The following is a 15868-nucleotide window of genomic DNA, read 5'->3' on the forward strand; positions in this document are numbered from 1 at the left end:
TAGAGATGGATATTTTTCCTAGTCAATTTTTATCATTAATCATGTTTAGTCACTAGTAATTTGGCTAACTAACAGTAATTTAATTTGTTACAGAAGAATAATACAATATAAACCTCAGGAGTTTGATTTAAATTTCAATGTTAATGTTCTAATTGAAAATTCAGACATCAAATTCAATTTCTTCTTTAAACCTACAAGAAGTTTAGATTAAAGTAAGTACAGATTGTTTCTTTTGTTGTTGTGACACCGACTGTATTACAAATCGAGTTAACTTACGTTTTACTGTAAGTTAACCCGAAAGAAATATATATATATATATAATCAATATGGCACCCAAGAAAGAGAAAAGTGATAGTGACAATAGAAAATGACAATGCGCTATTTCATTTGAGAAAAATTTTGATTAAAAGAGTAAGACAATCAACTTTAGATCAATTTCTCGTTCCTTACCAAAAGAGACCTTGACTCGAAGAATCTCCCAATGGAGTGCTACCCATTATTTTTTTGGAGGAGGATTCCTCTTCTAAGCATTAAGCTCCGTACATCTCCACTCCTCTGCCACCAACTACAACAAATGAAGGTTTGTACAGTATGTACTGTACAATGCTATTTTATTAAATAAAGTTTACATGTTCGTTGCTGTAATGATAGATACTATGTTTTCCTACATTTTCACCAAAGAAAACTCATTTTACATATAAAATTACAAAAATTTCATAGGATAGAACGAATAAATTGTATTTGCATTAATTTCTATGGGAAAAATTGCTTAGGTTAACAAACAATTAGGTTAATGAACAGAGTTGTGGAACGAATTAAGTTCGTTAACCAAGGGTCCACTGTATATATACAATTATCTTATAAAAATATTTTGTATATCTTATTAATATTAAATTTATTTTATAAATCCATAACGACAAATACAATAAATATAAGTAAATTTATTAATTCACAAGATAATCACCTTTACATGCAATTATAAAAATCTATGAAAGAGTGGGAGAGATGCCACATAGTTAATGAAGGAAGAGAGAGTGAAAAGTTTAACAGTTTTATTTACACAAGCTGATTGCTCCCAGCAATATCAGTTAGAGGGGAAAGATTTTATTCTACAATATGCTTACAAATGGGACAAGTCACCATTAGCTAAAAATATATACACAAAAGATGGAAAAATTAAAAATGGTTCTGCGATCGATCACAAAGTCCAAAACAATGAAATCTGATATATTTAAATAAACTGTTTCATGATACGTACTACTTAATGATATGATAATGGAATGGTTTATATCTGTTGAATTATTGGACAGTTATTTGTATAATTAGAAAAAAAGAAAAATATTACCTTTCTGTAACTTATTTCTTGTCAAATATATCAATAGCTTAAGATTATATATATACGTGTATACTTTGTTTATCATACTAGTATATGTCAAATTAACTTATTCTTTCAATAAAATAAACTTGCAAATAATTCTACTTTTTACAATATTAATAAATAATAGTAGTCCTATATATTAAAAAAAANTATTTTATACTTAATACTGAATTATTTTGCTCTAATCTATATTAATATTGGTCTATTTTGAGCAATAAACTGTTTTGAAAGTTTTATGAAAAATTAATTCTAAAATAACAATTAAAAATCAGTATATGTCAAATTAACTTATTCTTTCAATAAAATAAACTTGCAAATAATTCTACTTTTTACAATATTAATAAATAATAGTAGTCCTATATATTAAAAAAAAATGTGCAATGCTTTAAAAAAACAACTAAAATTGAAGAAAAAGTGTTATAAAAAAACTAAAAGCTCTCATCTGCTAAACTGTACAAATTATATACAAAATCTTTTATATTATATAGTGTTACAATGACCAGAAATGATAATTTTGTCCTTATATTTTTCAAGCTATGGCTGTTATAAAATTCATGCATTACATTTAAAGATGCAAATAATACTTCCATTTTTTCTTTTCTGAGATGAAATGTTAATTCTTTATGAGCGGTTCAATATTCTACATCCATGTGAACGAATGCAAGACGGCTCTGGAAATAAGTAAAAGACAAATATATCAATCAAAAAGTTATAAAAACGAAATTATTTTTATAAATTTTACCATTAAAAACATTTAGAAATATAATCTAAATATAATATAATTTACTGTAATAATAATAGCAAACAATATAAAACTAATGATTTTGTTAATAGCAGAAAAACTACAAGAACTTGTTTTAAAATCAGTGTTTGAAGGAAAACAAAACATACCCATGTGAGACATTTTAATTCTAATAACATTAGATGAATAATATCTGCGATTACAATAAGCAGTGTTTCTGTACTACAAGATATTCTGTACATATACATTAATAGGGATTTATCAGCCATAAAAATTTTTCACTAAGATTAATCAATGCATCTGTAACAGTGGGCATATTAGTGTTTTTGACCTGGTTAATGGATTATCTTCAGGTATGGATGGCTGAAAGTGGAATGTTAATGTTGGTAAGGAAAAATGGGAAAGAGTAAATAAGTGATGAAGATAAACTATTACAGTGGCAATTCATGCATGAGAATAAATCTGCCTGGCAATCTCCTCTTTTAACTAAGGATGACCCATTAATCAAGTCAAAAACACTAGAACTTTGCCTACTGTTGAATGACGCATTGATTAATTCAGCTGAGTAACCACAGTGGCTAGTTCATTCTTAAAATTTCTCTTATATTTTATACTTAATACTGAATTATTTTGCTCTAATCTATATTAATATTGGTCTATTTTGAGCAATAAACTGTTTTGAAAGTTTTATGAAAAATTTAATTTTTAATCATATAGCCAAACCTCAAAAAAAAAAAATCTGTCAACTACGTTTAATGACTTTTATTTATGCATTTTTTTTTACATTAAATAATTAACTCACATGAGATCTTTGAATCTGAGTGCCAATGTCATCTTCACTACCATCTAAGCTTTCGTTCAAAGATGAAGAAGTAGGGCATCGCCTTAGAGAAATTTCATTCTCGTTACTTCCGATATCCGACTGTTGCTTGACAAAATTAATAAATACCTGAAAACAAAATTTAGTTAAAATTTTACTTCTAAAAAAACAAACTTTAAATTTTAAATTTTTTACTCACATTATCAAGAGTGTTCTGACATACTGAATATTCATCAATTGGCAGATCATTCAGTGCAGATTCCATTTTAGAAAAAACATAAGCGAGAGAAATGTTTTCAGATTTCAATTCATACTGTAACATATTAAAATGCTTTTCCTAATAAACAAACGAAAAAAAGAATTCTTTTAATACTGCTGCAGTACATTAAACACAGAATGATACATCTATTAATTTTAAATATAAGTTTTTAAAGTAGACAAAATAACACAGTAACTAAGATATGACACAATGTGTTTTTGGGACAATGGTAGAGTGTTTTTTGAATTGACAAATCACCAGTTCACTCATATAAGATGTCCTTTAAAGGGCATGACAGGTGAACTGGTTGTTTGTCAACTCAAAAAATAATACAGTAAGTGATATATTTCACGTGAAGCTCTTTAATATGCATTTACGCATCTAAAGTATATCCTTTTACTTGAAAAATATTTATTTACTTTGTCTTGTATTGTTAAAAGTTAAAATAAATATTTCAAATTTAAAACTAATTGTTTAACGCTTTTCATTTAATTATTTGTTATTCCCATGAATTTTCTTTCAATTAAAAAATATTTACACATTTATTAATTAATTTGATATTTTGAATATAAATGTCAAGTTAAATCAACTAATAAGTTATTACTACTTTTAAATTAATGAATTTGCATTTAAAATAAGTATTGCTAATGAATTTTAACTAATTTAAACATACAAATTAATACATAAAATATAGTACTATTTGTATTTTACAAAACATTTATTAGTGATATGACAAAATTTAGTTCAAACTATACCTAGAATGAATCACAAACCATACTGAACATAGTATGATAGTTTCATCTTGAAGCATGTTGGAGGTACACAGTTGCATTGGTAACCACTTGACAACAAAAAAATATTCAATGTACAGTGCAATTATATTTGGCTCTAATTTGCAATAAGATTTCTTGCATCTGTTAATACAACTTCTCACAAAAAAATTACATTGATTGTGCCAACACTTTGATGCAATATGTGGCTATCCTCAAGAATTGACATAATCCATGTAAACTTTTTGTGAAGTTTCCTGGAAGAGTTGTACTAAAACACAAGATACCTTATTGCAAATCACAGCCAAAATCATAAATTGTACCACATATTATCTGAATATTTGTGTTGTTAAGTGGCTATCAATGCATCTCGAATGCATTATGAGTCAATCAGGATTAACTCGGCTCATGAAAAATGTAGTATTAGTGAACGTATTGCTTAAATGAACAGTCAGAAAATTTCTCTTGAACATACTGTAAATTGTTATTTGAACTTCATATAAGTAACCATTTCTTTTAAATGAGTAATTCCCATAAGTTAATATTCAATTTTTCCCTTAATGGTCTCTTTCTTCTTTTAAGTTACCAGTTCTTATTTCCCTAATTGTTACCTAAACAATAATAAGTGCCTGGTTAATTTCCTATTGGCAAATTTTACTCCTGAAAGCAATGTTAAGTGAATAAAACTAGCAAAAATGCAGAATTTTCTAGAAGTCCTGAACTGAGATAAAAAGCAGTTGGTGTTTGTCACATTATAACAGCAGCCAGTCCGTTATTCAAACTTACAAATGAAGTTATCATTATTTACTATATATAAAATAAATCAAAGAGCCAACACAATGATCATTTCTTAATGATTTACAAGAAAAATCCTATCATCCTGTAGTGCTACAGACCCAATCTTCCTCTAGCTCTTTCTGACTGTCACAATGATTCTCCAGTTGAATATTCTTAATAGTTTTAAGTCTTCTCCCTTTCTGTCTAACTATCTTTTGTGGATGTCTTTGAGGTGTGACTTCTTTCATTTTTGGGTGCATTCTTTCAATATAACCCAGCTAGTTTTAAACTTTCCTGTTATATATGTGACACTGTACAGTTTATGTATTTCTGTGAGATATAGACAACGACAAACAGCTACAGCATTTTGAAGACAAGTCTAAAAATTTTTGATCCCATCTAGGATAATGAATGGTCAAAAAAGTAAGACAAATGGGAGCCTTTTATGTTTTTAATTAGTTTAATCAAATATTTAAATTTATTTATTGAAGACAGAATATTGACAACAATATGCTAATTATAATTGTAAAAATACATAATTAATTAATTAAATGAAATATGTAATATTTACCTTTAGTATGGCATCGGGAAATGTTCTCCGAAACCATCTTTGCACAACTTCCTGCTCACAGTCTTTTGTACGAAGAATTATGTAATAACCTTCTCCAAATCTGTTCTTTAAATGCTGAATACTTCCAAGACATTTGAAATGCCCATTTACCATAATGGCTAATCTTGTGCATAATGCTTCACATTCTTCCATGCTGAAATTTTTTATAATATATATAATGTACATTTAATAAATTTTTTGTAACTTTTTATGTTTATATTTTATTATAAACATAAAAATTTGTTAGAATTTGTTTACCAAGATTTTAAACAAATATTCTGAAAACATTTTCATTGAAAATATGTAAAAGTTGGCACTATCACAGCAAGGAATTAAGAAAAAGCATTGTCTATGGACAATAAAAATTTATTTACAAACTATTTTGGAATATTTACAGCCTCAAGTTATGCTATCTTCAGCATAAACATTTTTGGTCTCACATCAGTAAACCATTTCAGTCTCTTAATATGAGGATGAAAATGTTCCAAAATTAATAATTTTTCAAACACTAAGTCTGGAATATATTATATCATAAAAATGCACACAACTAAACCTTAAAAGTAAAATTCCAGAAAAGGTTATTGTACATAAAACACAAACATCTTCAATCTACATAGGAGATATTCTTTAGGGCAAACTGTTCTCAAATTATTTGAAAAATCATATATAACGAGAATTGTTTAAAAAAATGTTTAATAAATAATTTTCTATATCTACTGTTCCTGTTGGTATAAAGATTGTCAGGCGTAAGATAATTGTTTTTCATTTTTTTTTTTTTTTTTTGAAATTGATGCAATTGCCCCTCTTTTCAGATTTGAATATCTCAAGAGCTTCTAGTGTCCTGATTTGGTCGTCATGCTTAGATCGTTGTATAATGGAAGCTTTGTCTAGATAAGCTTGAACGTCATTGCCTGTGGTGTACCTGGCTAGGGCAATGTTGTATTTTCTTTTATCAATATCATATTTGTGTTCTGCAAGCCTTATTTTCAGTGATCATGTGGCACATTTGAATCTATTGTCCCTCAATGGATTCCTATAAACTCACGGTACCCTAAGCATGTCAGTGTTATCCTTTCCGTTTCTTAGGATATTATTGATAGTGGGAACACGATTAACATATAAACTAGCACCTTTCTGATGGACAATTTTTTTATATAACTTTATCACGTTGTGGTTATAATGTTCCATTTTCTGCAAGCGTTCTCAAATGGAATTGAGAATGCTTTAACCTGAAAAAGATCTCCTATGCAGATCGAAAATGTTTGTGTTTTATGTGCATTAAACTTTTCTGAAATTTTACTTTCAAGATTCAGTTGTGTGCATTTTTATGAATAATTTTTACTATTATTAAACAAAAAAGTTTATTTAATACAAAGCTAAAATAGCAGTATTTGCCAAATACAATCACTTATTTTGATTAGCACCAAAAAGAGCTTTAGATGAATAAAATAAATTTGTTATATCCTTCAAATCTTACATTCACCTGAGCTCAAAAATCACTCAGAAGACAATTTTAATTCACAGATCTTTTATTCATATTCATTTTGAATTGGAGCTTTCATTGATCCCTCCTTAATGAAGGTATAATCTGACAGAGTTTATAGTGATTTTTGTTTTCCCCCTCAATACTTCCATGCAATCAATCACAAACAAAAGTTTATTTCTTAATTCCTCATTTTGAAATTCTGATTTAACTTTTAAGGAAATCAACAAACCAATATTAAATGGATTAAATACAGCTTTTTTTTATTTTGAGATTATTTACGTCTTGATAAGACTAAGAAAATACTGTTCATCCTGAACTGTGTCACATACATGCATATGTATGTAACCACACAGATTATTGAAACCTATAAGAAATCAACCCATTGATCTAAAGTGCTCGTAATTATAACATTATTTTCTTTTCATATTAGTTCATATAAGACAATTTATCCAGATTTATTACATTAATTGCAAATAATTTTGTAATGGTTTAAAGATTTACATTGATCTTCTAGAACAACTAATTTTATACTTTTATCACATTATTCAAAATATCATTAAAAGCTATATATTAGAATACCTGTGTGAAGTAAAAACAACCGATCTGTTACTTTTGACTAGTTCAATAACTAAATCCCATAAGAATCTTCGTGTGTATGGATCCATTCCTGTTGTTGGTTCATCCTGATAAATTAAAGAAATAATATATAAAATTGGTAATTTCAATAATTCATGTAAATGCAAATAATAAATTTTACCATATAAATTAATGGCGGAGCACCAAGAAGTGCTATGGCGGTTGATAGTTTTCGTTTATTGCCACCACTGTAAGTTCCACTTGGTCTGTCAGCATAATGAATCAAATCTAATTTTTTCAATGCCCATTCAATTACCTAAAATAATTTCAATGAGATTATTTTGTTCTCTTATAATAATAAATTTAATTTTTTACCTTTTTTTCTTCCTTAGGAGGGATGCCTCTGAATCTAGAATACAGTTGCAAATGTTCTCTGGCAGTTAATTCATCATAAAGAGCATCAAACTGGGGACAGTAACCAATAAACTGCCGAATCTTATGTAAATTGTTTCGAATACTGCAATTTTATTTAATTTTGATTATTTTTTTAACATTTAAATAAACGTAATAATTAAATAATTAATAACCTGTATCCGTTTAAAAACGCATCGCCTGCTGTTATGGAAGTATCACCCGTCAACATTTTAAATGTTGTTGATTTTCCTGCACCGTTTACACCCAAGAGACCAAGACACTATACAAAATTAAACACAGTTTTTACAAGAAATTTATTATATATAAAAATAGCAACAAGCAACTTACTTCTCCACCTGAAACTCCTAAACAAAGTCTGTCAACTGCAAGATGCTTCCCTAATTTTCTTGTTTGATATACCTTAATTTAAAATAATATTCAAAAAAGTAAATTAAAAATGTAATTTTATATTTTAATAATTTATTATAAAATTCCCAAAATTTTTTTAAACAAATTGAAAATATTGTGACTAATCTTTATGACATAATTTCGAATTTGAATACCGATATTTCCTAAAAAATTTAGATTTATCTATAGATTTTAATCTACGACCTTCCTATTGTAGTTTATTTTTGTTAAATGCAAAAGCTTTCAACATTACAAGTAGTTATTTTTCAAATATGTTTAATTAATTTTCATTAAAGCTTACCTTTGTAAGATTATCTAAATGCAATATATCATTACTAGCTTGGCCTGTTAAGACTCGCCGACGCTCAAATGAAACATCTACGTCTTCATCTTTTATTACATATCCTGGAACTTTGACATTTCTGCAATAAGATTTCATTTTTTAAATATAAGTAATATTAACAATTTGTTTGTATCCTTGTCCACTTGATCTTGTTTAGTAATAGGACTTATTATACTGGTGTTGTTTCTGATTAGCAAATAGAGACGATCTTAGTCGAAAAATCAAAACAAAATAGCTTTATTTTCACCCGTTTTCATTTTTTCACTGAGATCTCCTCTATTTGCTAATTAGAAACAACACCAGTATAATAAGTCCTATTACTAAACAAGATCCAAATAGACAAGAATACAAACAGAAATTGATAAGAGTAAGGACAGAGGTAATATAAAACATATTAATTCTTTTTAAGTTTAATAAATAAAATTAAATGCATAATTCTAGCCAAACAACTAACTAAATTGAATAACTCTAAAAAAATTAGTTTGTAAATTTTCTTACTAATACTGTCATTTCAATAACATCATCAAAGTTTAATATCAACAGAAAATTTTAAAGAATATATAATATATTCAAAGTGTTTAATATTTTAAATTTCGTGTTCTTCTAAATAAAACAAAGATTATAACTTAAAATTAGTTTTAATAAATAAATTTGAAGTATTCTAATATCTAAAATAAAATTAGCACAAAAAATTTCGTACTTAAATAAAAGAATATCTGACTACAGTATTAGATAAATGCTTTATAATCAATAGCAAAGTCTAAAAATATGGTTTAAAATGTTAATTTATTACTTTAAATAGTTTGAGACTACATTATTATAGTTAAATAATATAAAAATAACCAAGTCTTCCATAAAAGATTCACATATTTCAAATTCTTTATATAGAATCAAGTTTCAACAGATGAACTTGTAGTAATTCAAGATTTTATAAAATACAAAATATTTTTAACTTTTCAATTACAGGTTTATAAAATAAAAACACTTCATTTAAAAAAGTTATTTCAATATATTACAATATGATAGAGAATATAATGCTGCCAAAAGATTTACTTTACTTTGAGTTGTGTTTGCAATTAAAATTTTGAAAGATAATATAGCATTTCAAAAGAAGGAACTATTTATGTCAAACAATATATTTATATGCAAATAAAATTATATATATATATATATGAGGACAATCCAGCAGAAAGTAACTTATGTTTTAGAATTAAAAAAAAACCCAAGTGAAAAGAAACATTTTTATTATATACATTTGAAAGCCACTCTCAACATAGTCACTGTTCAAACTGAGGCACTTATAATGGTGCAACAGCTTATTAATTCCATCAATCATAAATTTTTTTTGCCTGAGACTTCAGTCACTCATTCATGCCCACATGCCCACCTGCAGTTCCATGTCATTATCTAAGCACTGCATTGCAAGCCACAACTTTATGCATAGAAACAAATGGTAGTCGCTCGGTACAGATGATCAAAGATCTTTCATCTGAAACCATCCAAGAGCTGTAGAGTGCAATTGGGCGTGTTCAGGCAGGCATTGTCATGAAAAAACAAAATCTTTAAACTCAATTTTTCCCAACGTTTGTTTTGAACTGCTCTTCTTAACTTTTTTAATGTTTCACAATATCTCCCAGAGTTTATTGCTGAACCACATTCAAGAAAATCCACCAGAAACGCACTCATCCTGTCCCAAAAAATGGTTGCCATGATCTTTCTTGCTGACAACATTTGCAAACATTTCCTTGGTTTTGTGGAAGAACTTGTGTCTCTACTCCATAAACTGGTTTTTTGTCTCACAATTCATGTGTTTTATCCATCCCCAGTATGACACAATCAAGAAGTGAGTCACCCTCTCTGTGGTAAGCTTCCAGAAATGTCAACAATGCTGCCATGCGCTGTTTTTTGTGGTCATCTGACAAGATTTTCAGTATCCATCTTGCACAGAACTTATGGTAACTTAGCTTGTGCATTACAATCCCGAGCAACAAACTCTATGAAATTTGTGGAAACTCAAATGAGAGCTCTATAATTGTGAAGCGGCGATTTTCACGAATCCTTCCATTGACCAGTTTGTCATTCAAAATGCTTGGTTGGCCACTTCATCTTTTATCGTGAACATTAGTGCAGCCATTTTTAAACATAATGCCCCACTGCCTCACTCACATTTACTCATTATGTCATTTCCATATACCTCAAAGTTGTCAATGAATTTCAATTGGTTTCTGGTTTTTTGCCAACAAAACTTAATCACTGACCACACTTCACAACTCATATGATTTTCAATTGCAGCACACATTTTAAAAATTCACAGTGGACAAAGCAGAAGCAACACAAACCACATGCTAACACAGCTGAACATATAATGAGTGAGGGGACACACTGACACCAAAATGGTAGTTCTAACTCAACCCCATACCCCTAAGTGGCCAAAATGTAAGTTACTTTATGGATTGTCCATGTATATTGTTTTTTATACATATTTATATAGAATTTATTACACATAATTTAGAAAAATTATCTGAATTTACTTACTTTGGTTTTCTGAAAAAGTTAAATTCACACAAAAGTGTAATGAAAAAAAATACCAAGCCACAAAATGCCATAGCAATTAAGTTTCTTGTAACTAAATTCCATGCAAATGGGGATTTCATTTTATCATATTGACCTAAAAAATTGTAATATCAAATTATGAAAATTATAATTATATTAAAAAAATATAATAAACTTGAAAATTTTATTTTAAATAATTTTCTAACCTGTTTTGAAAAGAAAAAAGTTTTGATATTCATTAAATGCAATGTCCATTAGTCCTCGACCCAAACAGTAATTAGGGAAAAGTAGAAAAATCATTTTCAATAGTTCATGAACTTCTCCTAAGTACTAAATAAAAAATTTAATAATTTAAGAAACTCTTATTCTTAATGTTAATAAATTCATAAAACAAAATAAATGATTGCCTTTCAAAGTATACTTACTGCATCGTATGAGAAAACTTCGAGTAAAAAGCTAGTCACAATACAGGTTATTCCAACGAATAGATTGATAACAATTAAAAATATGTAAGCTGTACTTGGTTCTTTAAATAAAAATGATACGGGATACATCATTGGTGTTATAGACCACCTTAAAAAAAAATTTGAATTTTTTATGTTAAATTTTATAAATAGTTAATATTCAAAACAGTGATATATAAATTAACAAATTATTATTAAACAGTAACGTTTAAAAATTTATGATCTAGATGCATGACTCAAAACGATAACAACAGACTGATGATGAGTGTAGTAAGCTTCAGAAAGATCTTTTATACAAGATAAAGGAGTGGACATAACAGAAATTTAAGTTTAACTTTATTACTATTATTAGGCCCACCTAATATTTTTATGCTACCAATTCATTAATCTTTGTTTGTGCAATATTATTATTTTATTCATACAGATAGCATTCATACATGAATAATATAGTTGAAATAAGAAAGGTATTACCTTTGTCACAGTGAAAATTACTGTAAAATGCTTTATTTTACAGTAATAACCAAGATTCCCACCTGAGAAGTGCAGGATCGTATGTCATGATTGGAGAGCAGAGGAAAAATGACATCATTGCTTCGATTTTAAGATATTCATAAACTATCTTAATTTTATTGTAAAATAAGTTATAATGTTTTCAAATTATGCCAATATAATTAAATTTGTAAAATTAATGAGCTATCTATATATTGTGTATAAAAATCAATTCTTGTTAATTTGTCCTTTATAGAAAATCTTTATTCTTAAATTGATCTAGACAAAAGTTTGTATGAGTATTACTTAAGACCTTGGAATTTACACTAAGCTATATATTACCCCCAACATATTGGGGTAATGTATAACTTAGTGTTGTTTCCAAGGTCTAAGTATTATATAGATTCCACATCCTTTACATGTAGTGCCATTTGTTAGCAAAAATAGTAAATAAATGCTAACGTTGTTGGATTGTTGATAATAGATTTTTGGTTTTTTCGATTGTTGAGAAAAGATTGTTGACTTGCTTGACGACACCTGCCAAGTAGTTTAATGCCTGCCTAAGGGCATTAAACTATTTGGCATTACTGTGAAATTACATTAAAAAGTTGTCCTTTTAGCTGAGTGTCTGTATATATGAGAGTATATATTGGGAGACAGATATGAGGAAATATGCCAAACAAGTTTTACGATGGATATACGAGAGGGCAATATTGGCATCTAAAAACAAATGCATTGCCAAATGTACCCAGTGGAGTTTTTAAACTCCTTGGAACCAGTTGGACTACCACCTCATAACCTAGAGCTATAGGTTCAAGTACCAGTAATGCTTTTATAAAATTTGGATCCACTAAACTTATGCAGGTGGATGGGAATGATTGTTTATCTTTGTCCCACAAGCCCGAGCAATTTTTTGTGTTTCAGTTTCATTATTATTAATACTCATGTCAATAAATTCACATGTTTTAGTTACTAGGACTATTGTTTTTTATTACCCTCTGTCAATTCCATACCCCCTCAAAAACCCAAGCAACACTGGGCATACATCACTAATTAAATGTATAAATAAAAAAAAACATAGCTATTTTAAAGTAAAGTTGTTCTTAAAATTTTGAATATTTATTAATAAATTATTTTATAATAGAATTTTATTAATTCTATTATAAATTTCATTTGACAAAATAAAATTCATATAATTAACAAAATCCATCATTTTGTCTATGTCATGCACACATGTCACTACGCTGTCTTTTGGTGCGTACTTTTCCAGAGTGACCAATTTTGACAGACAAGAACGCATAATTTTTGGACAGGTTTTGGCACAACTTGGCAAATTGGTCTTGAAAGTAACAATTTTTAGACAGAAGCTTAGTTAGTCTATGCAAATCAGAAGCATCCACTGTCTGTACATAACATGTCATCAACACAAGGACACTGACTAATTTGAGACTCAGCATATTAGCAGTTCTATGGGGAAAAAGTTGCGGCGTTCTTAAAATCAACATTGTCTGACCAGTACTCTACTGGATCAAAGCTCCTTAATAATGGTACATACTTTTTTGTTTCTAAAATCAACATTTTGCTTATATCAAAGCTATCAAACAAACCAGTTTTTAGAGATGTTCTGTCCAATCCATGTAGCCTATGGCATCTCATTTGGGTCTCACTTCATAACATATAGCAATGGACATGATTTGGTACATATACAACTCTTAAAGACAATGTAATTTCTTGTACCAATTCAATATTTCCTTTTATAAGTATCATACTCATGGCATAGAAATTTATCAAAGCATTGTATTTAAGAACTCAGCAAGTTTTAATAACTTGTCGAGTTCTTAAATACAATGTTTTGATAAATTTTAAGGTATAAAGATCATTGCATAGTTTTTAGAGATTTATCTGCAAGTCTTTAATTTACACATAGTTTCCATAGAAAATACAAAGAAATCCATAGTAGTTGAAATCTCTAATAATAATTTTATTAATTTGAAAAAAAATTATGTATTTCACTTACCCATAAATCAGAAAGAGTGAAACAACAGCAGGAAAGTTTTTATGTGAAGTATATGCAGGAATGTCAAAAATTAATAAAATTAAAACACAACAAGTCGCAGGAACAACATAACTACACTGTAAAAAAAAAAAGATAAATATATAACTACATAATTTTATTAATGTATATTTATTACTTCAAATAATAAATCATTAATTTGATCCGTTTGGATCAAAATCACATTTATAATCAAGATTTCAATATCGTAACAGTTAACGAAAAAGTATACAAATCCGGCACTTATTAAATACATAATTTCATAACATTACAAAGTCAAAAACAATGTGAAAAATAATTAGAATAAAAATAGTCAAATATTGCTAAATAAAACAGTTTATTTACCATGTCCCAAAAGTAATTAGCAACCCAGTAAATGACAGCATTTACTCCGCTGACATATTGGAGATGTTTGGCTTTAATGTATCTTTCATAGACGAGAAATAGGACAAAACTGGCAGGAACAAATGACATGGCTACAATGATGAATATTGCAATCAAGACATCCGTTCCTTGCAGACTGTAAAAAATTATATAATTTTAAATTTATTCAATAATTAATATAAATAATAATAGCAACTTACATTTGATCTTTTGAGAGCATGTATGATGTATCCGTCATTGGATGATTAATTACTGTAATTCCTGCAATTTTTTAAAATTAAAAGATTTACTTTGTTGCTTCTATATTGTTATCTCTTAGATTTATTTATATATATATTCAATTATTTAATCTAACAATAAAATAGCTAGCATTTGATATTATTAATAAGTGTGTAAATCAATAGATCATCTCAATTTAAATCTCCACTATATCATCATCAAATTAAATCATTTAGAGCAGTCTTATAATTTCAGTATTATTAAATATTTGTTTTAAAAAAAAAAAAAAGCTTATAGAAAGCACAAAAACTGTTTGATATATTTTATAATTACTAAAATTGAATATAAATAAAAGAATAAAAAAATAGCGTCTTATATAATTTGGAATGCTATTTAAAAACTTATTTGCAGATAATTAGCAGACCAACATACAGTATCAAGGATACAGATGAACTAATCAATGGATTATTGAAAGGTAAAGTTATGCAAAATCACCGTCTTATGAGCTTAGACATAGAATCAATGTACCCATCTATAACATTGGATATGATAAAAGAATCTATTAGTAAATATGAAATACCAGATTATATAGTTCTTCTTATAGAGTTTATATTTAAAAATAATTATTTTAAAATTAACACAGATTATTTTCGCCAAAAAGATGGAATATCAATGGGATCAGTGATTGGACCTAAATTAGCAGAGATTTGTATGAAATCAATTGATGATAGTATATCAAAAGTTCCAGGTATAGAATTTTATGCTCGTTATGTGGATGACATATTAATTATTTTTGATTCCTGTATGGTAACACCTCATGAAATAGAAGATTATGCGAATACCTTACAACCCAATATAAAGTTTACTAGTGAATTGGAACAGAATCAGGAAATAAACTATTTGGATGTGACTATTAAGCGTGAGAAAACGCAATTGGTGTTCCGTAAGTATGAAAAATTGTGTAATACAGAAAAAACAATTAGTTATAAATCTTATTGCCCTATAGAAACTAAGAGAAACGTTTTTACCATGGAATTGAGGAAAATACTAAACAGAACAACACTCTATGAAGATATAAATAAAGAAATTAAACAATTATTTAGAAAATATTTATTGAATGATT

General features: G+C 27.7%; 1 protein-coding gene across 1 annotated transcript in view; it reads right to left on the reverse strand.

Annotated features, from left to right (window-relative positions):
* Positions 1 to 1974: 1974 nt before the first annotated feature.
* Positions 1975 to 15868, reverse strand: part of LOC111617627 (ATP-binding cassette sub-family A member 2-like) — a 38011-nt gene continuing 24117 nt past the window's right edge. Inside the window, exons 24-36 of the mRNA XM_023358899.1 lie at positions 11562 to 11709; positions 11343 to 11466; positions 11119 to 11251; positions 8542 to 8662; positions 8181 to 8252; positions 8006 to 8112; positions 7794 to 7935; positions 7600 to 7734; positions 7422 to 7525; positions 5318 to 5510; positions 3140 to 3277; positions 2923 to 3069; positions 1975 to 2049 (exon numbers count right to left, since the gene is read on the reverse strand). Coding sequence (XP_023214667.1) covers positions 2011 to 2049; positions 2923 to 3069; positions 3140 to 3277; positions 5318 to 5510; positions 7422 to 7525; positions 7600 to 7734; positions 7794 to 7935; positions 8006 to 8112; positions 8181 to 8252; positions 8542 to 8662; positions 11119 to 11251; positions 11343 to 11466; positions 11562 to 11709 — 1603 coding nt within the window. The 3' untranslated portion in view covers positions 1975 to 2010. The remainder of the gene's footprint in view (positions 2050 to 2922; positions 3070 to 3139; positions 3278 to 5317; positions 5511 to 7421; positions 7526 to 7599; positions 7735 to 7793; positions 7936 to 8005; positions 8113 to 8180; positions 8253 to 8541; positions 8663 to 11118; positions 11252 to 11342; positions 11467 to 11561; positions 11710 to 15868) is intronic.

The sequence above is a fragment of the Centruroides sculpturatus genome, unplaced genomic scaffold (assembly GCF_000671375.1).
Source record: "Centruroides sculpturatus isolate CEXI.00-Female unplaced genomic scaffold, Cexi_2.0 scaffold1999, whole genome shotgun sequence".
Classification (NCBI taxonomy): Eukaryota; Metazoa; Arthropoda; class Arachnida; order Scorpiones; family Buthidae; genus Centruroides; species Centruroides sculpturatus.